Below are 7,106 nucleotides of genomic sequence, written 5' to 3'. Positions count from 1 at the left end.
ACATTGGCATGCATCAATTACCAAAATATGAGGTGTAAACCTACAAAATTTGTCCCAAAAAATGTTAGCATGCTAATGTTAGCATGCATCAAATACCAAAATATGACTGAGGTGTATACCTGCAAAATTAGCCAAAAAAAAGCTAGCATGCTAATGTTAGCAGGCAACAATTAGCAAAATATGACTGAGGTGTATACCTGCAAAATAACCATAATAAAGCTAGCATGGTAACATTAGCATGCATTAAAAACCAAAATATGACTGTGTATACCTGTAAAATTAGCATAATAAAGGTAGCATGCTAACATTGGCATGCATCAATTACCAAAATATGAGGTGTAAACCTACAAAATTTGTCCCAAAAATTTTTAGCATGCTAATGTTAGCATGCATCAAATACCAAAATATGACTGAGGTGTATACCTGCAAAATTAGCCAAAAAAAAGCTAGCATGCTAATGTTAGCAGGCATCAATTAGCAAAATATGACTGAGGTGTATACCTGCAAAATTACCATAATAAAGCTAGCATGGTAACATTAGCATGCATTAAAAACCAAAATATGACTGTGTATACCTGTAAAATTAGCATAATAAAGGTAGCATGCTAACATTGGCATGCATCAATTACCAAAATATGAGGTGTAAACCTACAAAATTTGTCCCAAAAATTTTTAGCATGCTAATGTTAGCATGCATCAAATACCAAAATATGACTGGGGTGTATACCTGCAAAATTAGCCAAAAAAAGCTAGCATGCTAATGTTAGCAGGCACCAATTAGCAAAATATGACTGAGGTGTATACCTGCAAAATTACCATAATAAAGCTAGCATGGTAACATTAGCATGCATTAAAAACCAAAATATGACTGTGTATACCTGTAAAATTAGCATAATAAAGGTAGCATGCTAACATTGGCATGCATCAATTACCAAAATATGAGGTGTAAACCTACAAAATTTGTCCCAAAAATGTTAGCATGCTAATGTTAGCATGCATCAAATACCAAAATATGACTGAGGTGTATACCTGCAAAATTAGCCAAAAAAAAGCTAGCATGCTAATGTTAGCAGGCATCAATTAGCAAAATATTACTGAGGTGTATACCTGCAAAATTACCATAATAAAGCTAGCATGGTAACATTAGCATGAATTAAAAACCAAAATCTGACTGTGTATACCTGTAAAATTAGCATAATAAAGGTAGCATGCTAACATTGGCATGCATCAATTACCAAAATATGAGGTGTAAACCTACAAAATTTGTCCCAAAAATGTTAGCATGCATCAAATACCAAAATATGACTGAGGTGTATACCTGCAAAATTAGCCAAAAAAAGCTAGCATGCTAATGTTAGCAGGCATCAATTAGCAAAATATGACTGAGGTGTATACCTGCAATATTACCATAATAAAGCTAGCATGGTAACATTAGCATGCATTAAAAACCAAAATACGACTGTGTATACCTGTAAAATTAGCATAATAAAGGTAGCATGCTAACATTGGCATGCATCAATTACCAAAATATGAGGTGTAAACCTACAAAATTTGTCCCCAAAAATGTTAGCATGCTAATGTTAGCATGCATCAAATACCAAAATATGACTGAGGTGTATACCTGCAAAATTACCATAATAAAGCTAGCATGGTAACATTAGCATGCATTAAAAACCAAAATATGATTGTGTATACCTGTAAAATTAGCATAATAAAGGTAGCATGCTAACATTGGCATGCATCAATTACCAAAACATGAGGTGTAAACCTACAAAATTTGTCCCAAAAAATGTTAGCATGCTAATGTTAGCATGCATCAAATATCAAAATATGACTGAGGTGTATACCTGCAAAATTAGCCAAAAAAAAGCTAGCATGCTAATGTTAGCAGGCATCAATTAGCAAAATATGACTGAGGTGTATACCTGCAAAATTACCATAATAAAGCTAGCATGGTAACATTAGCATGCATTAAAAACCAAAATATGACTGTGTATACCTGTAAAATTAGCATAATAAAGGTAGCATGCTAACATTGGCATGCATCAATTACCAAAATATGAGGTGTAAACCTACAAAATTTGTCCCCCAAAATGTTAGCATGCTAATGTTAGCATGCATCAAATACCAAAATATGACTGAGGTGTATACCTGCAAATTTACCATAATAAAGCTAGCATGGTAACATTAGCATGCATTAAAAACCAAAATATGACTGTGTATACCTGTAAAATTAGCATAATAAAGGTAGCATGCTAACATTGGCATGCATCAATTACCAAAACATGAGGTGTAAACCTACAAAATTTGTCCCAAAAAATGTTAGCATGCTAATGTTAGCATGCATCAAATATCAAAATATGACTGAGGTGTATACCTGCAAAATTAGCCAAAAAAAAGCTAGCATGCTAATGTTAGCAGGCATCAATTAGCAAAATATGACTGAGGTGTATACCTGCAAAATTACCATAATAAAGCTAGCATGGTAACATTAGCATGCATTAAAAACCAAAATATGACTGTGTATACCTGTAAAATTAGCATAATAAAGGTAGCATGCTAACATTGGCATGCATCAATTACCAAAATATGAGGTGTAAACCTACAAAATTTGTCCCCAAAAATGTTAGCATGCTAATGTTAGCATGCATCAAATACCAAAATATGACTGAGGTGTACACCTGCAAAATTAGCCAAAAAAAGCTAGCATGCTAATGTTAGCAGGCACCAATTAGCAAAATATGACTGAGGTGTATACCTGCAAAATTAGCATAATAAAGCTAGCATGGTAACATTAGCATGCATTAAAAACCAAAATATGACTGTGTATACCTGTAAAAATTTGCATTATAAAGGTAGCATGCTAACATTGGCATGTATCAATTACCAAAATATGAGGTGTAAACCTACAAAATTTGTCCCCAAAAATGTTAGCATGCTAATGTTAGCATGCATCAAATACCAAACTATGACTGAGGTGTATACCTGCAAAATTAGCCAAAAAAAAGCTAGCATGCTAATGTTAGCAGGCACCAATTAGCAAAATATGACTGAGGTGTATACCTGCAAAATTACCATAATAAAGCTAGCATGGTAACATTAGCATGCATCAAATACCAAAATATGACTAAGGAGTATACCTGCAAAAGTAGTCCCAAAAAATGTTAGCATGCTAACATTGGCATGCATCAAATACCAAAATATGACTGCAAAATTAGCCCCCCAAAAAAGCTAGCATGCTAACGTTAGCATGCTAAAAGCAAGAGAGCGCCGGTGACAGCCAGTCAACATCTAAACATTCTCCAATCAACACACAATGTCTTCGGATTTACTAAAGTCGGCTACAAAAGGTAAACATAGCAGCTACACAACAGCTAAGCACACAATAGCACACACACTAGACCTAGCTCATAATCAATGAACAGTATCACAGTGTAACTTGTCAATAAAAACAAATATCAAATGATTATAGTTACATATTACTTACACACACGATCTCTCAGAGCACTATTAGAAAGTGTCCAGTAACAAACGTGTCTGCATCATTAAATTGTTGTGGCTACTTCAACTTAAAGACAGTGCAAGTCTATTCCAGGTGGTCAATAATAAATAGGGATCAGTATCGAATCCAGTACAGTGTTTCCCACAGGTCAGGGGGGTTATTAATTAATTAATTTATTTTTATTTTTTATTTTTGTGGCGGCTGTAATTGTTTCCTGGCGGGCCGCCACAAATAAATGAATGTGTGGGAAACCCTGCAGTACCAACTCACGTAGACGCCAACAGTGCCATGTTTTGCTACCTGGGTTGCCGACTCACTTTGCTCCTGGCCATCACTCCAGCAGCACTGAGAGCGGTACTGGGCCAAACTTTGTAATTGTTCACGCCAAAAAAGAAATTGACTAAAAAAAAAAATAAAAAAAAAGTTTCAACGTAAGTATGGCTCCACTTTTCCAAAAATGCGCTAGCTTGATGCTAATTTACATTGGCTTTGCTATTGACATGCTACTGGTTAGCATTAGCGATTTTGCATGGCGATTTCAACGCCTCCAAATGTGTTAATGAAAATTTCAACTAAGATGCATGTTACAATTAAACAGCTGGTGCTTAATAGATACAACACTTACAGCATTAACACTTTTTAGGGCGCAACAAAAAACTAAACACACCTACTGCCATCTAATGTATTGCCCTCACAACTGTAATTGACCCCCCAAAAAAACGATCCACTTGTACTAAATGTGCTAGCTTGATGCTTATATACATTGGCTTTGCTATTGACATGCTACTGGTTAGCATTAGCGATTTTACATGGCGATTTCAACGCCTCCAAATGTGTTAATGAAAACTTCAACTAAGATGCATGTTACAATCAAACAGCTGGTGCTTAATAGATACAACACTTACAGTAGTAACACTTTTTAGGGCGCAGCAAAAAACTAAACTAATGTAATGTATTGCCCTTGCACTGTAATTAACCAAAAAAAAACTAAAAATGCTCCACTTTTACTAAATGTGCTAGCTTGATGCAAGTATACATTGGCTTTGCTATTGACATGCTACTGGTTAGCATTAGCGATTTTACATGGCGATTTGAACACCTCCAAATGTGTTAATGAAAACTTCAACTAAGATGCATGTTACAATCAAACAGCTGGTGCTTAATAGATACAACACTTACAGTATTAACACTTTTTAGGGCGCAGCAAAAAACTAAACTACTATTGACATGCTACTGGTTAGCATTAGCGATTTTACATGGCGATTTCAACACCTCCAAATGTGTTAATGAAAACTTCAACTAAGATGCGCTTTACAATCAAACAGCTGATGCGTTATAAGTATAATACTTACTGTATTAACACTTTTCAGGGCGCAGCAAAAAAACAACTCAACACACCATAAATTCTACAATACTTTCATATGTATTGCCCTTGCAACTGTAATTGACCCAAGAAAAACAAAAAATGCTCCACTTTTAGCGTGATGGTTAGCATTAGCGATTTTACACGGCGATTTCAACACCCCCCGCGACCCCACAAGGGAATAAGCGGTAGAAAATGGATGGATGGATTTCAACACCTCCAAATGTGTTAACTAAAACTTCAATCAAGATGCGTGTTACAATCAAACAGCTGGTGCGCAATAACTACAACACTTACAGAATCGACACTTTGTAGGGCGCAACCCCCCCTCCCCCCCCCCAAAAAAAACATTATAAACTGTGCACTACTGCCATCTATCGTCCAGGACTTGCAACTGCAACATCATGTAGAAAATTGGCACCTTTTGAGCGGGGGTATCGATTCCCGTATCGGTTCAAATGTGTGTATCACCGCTAGATATATTTCACTCCATCCATCCATCTTCTACCGCTTATTCCCTTTCGGGGTCGCGGGGGGCGCTGGCGCCTATCTCAGCTACAATCGGGCGGAAGGCGGGGTACACACTGGACAAGTCGCCACCTCATCGCAGGGCCTAGATATATTTCACTCCATCAAACCTTTCCTAACATTCCACACGACTAAACGATACAAGTACGGATGATATCGATGCGGCGCAACATTCTGGCGTGACAAAGGTGTGTCAGGACAGCGAGGGGTGTTGGTTGCCACGGCGACAGCTTGACCCTCCGAACCCCTGCCAGCTACGAGGCGACGGAGGCCGACGTCTTCCCCGTCTCCGCCCTGTGGGGGCGTGGCCTGGAGGCGCTGCGGGAGGCGGTGGAGGAGCGCGTGCTGAGATCGACAGGGAAGCGCGTGCTAAGCCTGAAGGTGAAACTGGACACGCCTCAGCTCAGGTGAGCCCCGCCCCCTTCACACACACACACACACACACACACGCCAGGTGAGGGGTGGCGTCACTAAACGGCGCCCTCCTCCATGACAGCTGGCTGTACAAGGAGGCCGTCGTGCAGGACGTGAGCGTGGACGCCGACGAGGGCTCGGCCGTGGTGGAGGTGGTCATCAGCGCCGCCGCGTACGGACGCTACAGGAAGTGTTTTGTGGACGTGTAGCCAGGTACCACCTTTAAGGGTCACAACATTAGGGACACTTTGATGGAGAAGCGCGTTCTAAAATGGAGTCACATGACCATTCGTCATTTGCCACAATCAATAAAAATATCTACCAAAGTGAGAATCTGACCGAACTGACAATTGGTTCTAAATCAAGTCGTCAGGAATCGGATCAAATCGTTTGGTGTCCAAAGACTGAATGTAGATCACTTTGGTGGATTTATATATATATATATATATATATATATATATATATATATATGTACAGTGGGGCAAAAAAGTATTTAGTCAGCCACCGATTGTGCAAGTTCTCCCACTTAAAATGATGACAGAGGTCTGTAATTTTCATCATAGGTACACTTCAACTGTGAGAGACAGAATGTGAAAAAAAATTCCCGGAATTCACATAGTAGGAATTTTAAAGAATTTATTTGTAAATTATGGTGGAAAATAAGTATTTGGTCACTTCAAACAAGGAAGATCTCTGGCTCTCACAGACCTGTAACTTCTTCTTTAAGAAGCTCTTCTGTCCTCCACTCGTTACCTGTATTAATGGAACCTGTTTGAACTCGTTATCTGTATAAACGACACCTGTCCACAGCCTCAAACAGTCAGACTCCAAACTCCACTATGGCCAAGTCGAAGGAAACCAGGAAAATAATTGTAGACCTGCACCAGACTGGGAAGAGTGAATCTACAATAGGCAAGCAGCTTGGTGTGAAAAAATCAACTGTGGGAGAAATTATCAGAAAATGGAAGACATACAAGACCACTGATAATCTCCCTCGATCTGGGGCTCCACGCAAGATCTCATCCCGTGGCGTCAAAATGATCATGAGAATGGTGAGTAAAAATCCCAGAACCACACGGGGGGACCTGGTGAATGACCTGCAGAGAGCTGGGACCAAAGTAACAAAGGTTACCATCAGTAACACACTACGCCGACAGGGAATCAAATCCTGCAGTGCCAGATGTGTCCCCCTGCTTAAGCCAGTGCATGTCCAGGCCCGTCTGAAGTTTGCCAGAGAGCACATGGATGATACAGCAGAGGATTGGGAGAATGTCATGTGGTCAGATGAAACCTAAATAG

General features: G+C 39.0%; 1 protein-coding gene across 3 annotated transcripts in view; it reads left to right on the top strand.

The window, feature by feature from the left end:
* LOC133543403 (putative GTP-binding protein 6) overlaps positions 1-6,140 on the top strand; it is a 47,878-nt gene extending 41,738 nt beyond the window's left edge. For all 3 annotated transcript variants that reach the window (XM_061887953.1, XM_061887954.1, XM_061887951.1), the window contains 2 exons: positions 5,648-5,800; positions 5,890-6,140. In XM_061887953.1, the coding sequence (XP_061743937.1) occupies positions 5,648-5,800; positions 5,890-6,016 (280 nt within the window). In that variant the 3' untranslated portion in view covers positions 6,017-6,140. The remainder of the gene's footprint in view (positions 1-5,647; positions 5,801-5,889) is intronic.
* The last annotated feature ends 966 nt before the right edge of the window (positions 6,141-7,106 follow it).

This window comes from Nerophis ophidion, linkage group LG26 (assembly GCF_033978795.1).
Source record: "Nerophis ophidion isolate RoL-2023_Sa linkage group LG26, RoL_Noph_v1.0, whole genome shotgun sequence".
Lineage (NCBI taxonomy): Eukaryota > Metazoa > Chordata > Actinopteri > Syngnathiformes > Syngnathidae > Nerophis > Nerophis ophidion.
Note: the sequence above shows the minus strand (reverse complement) of the source record. Positions and strands in the feature narration are given on the sequence as shown.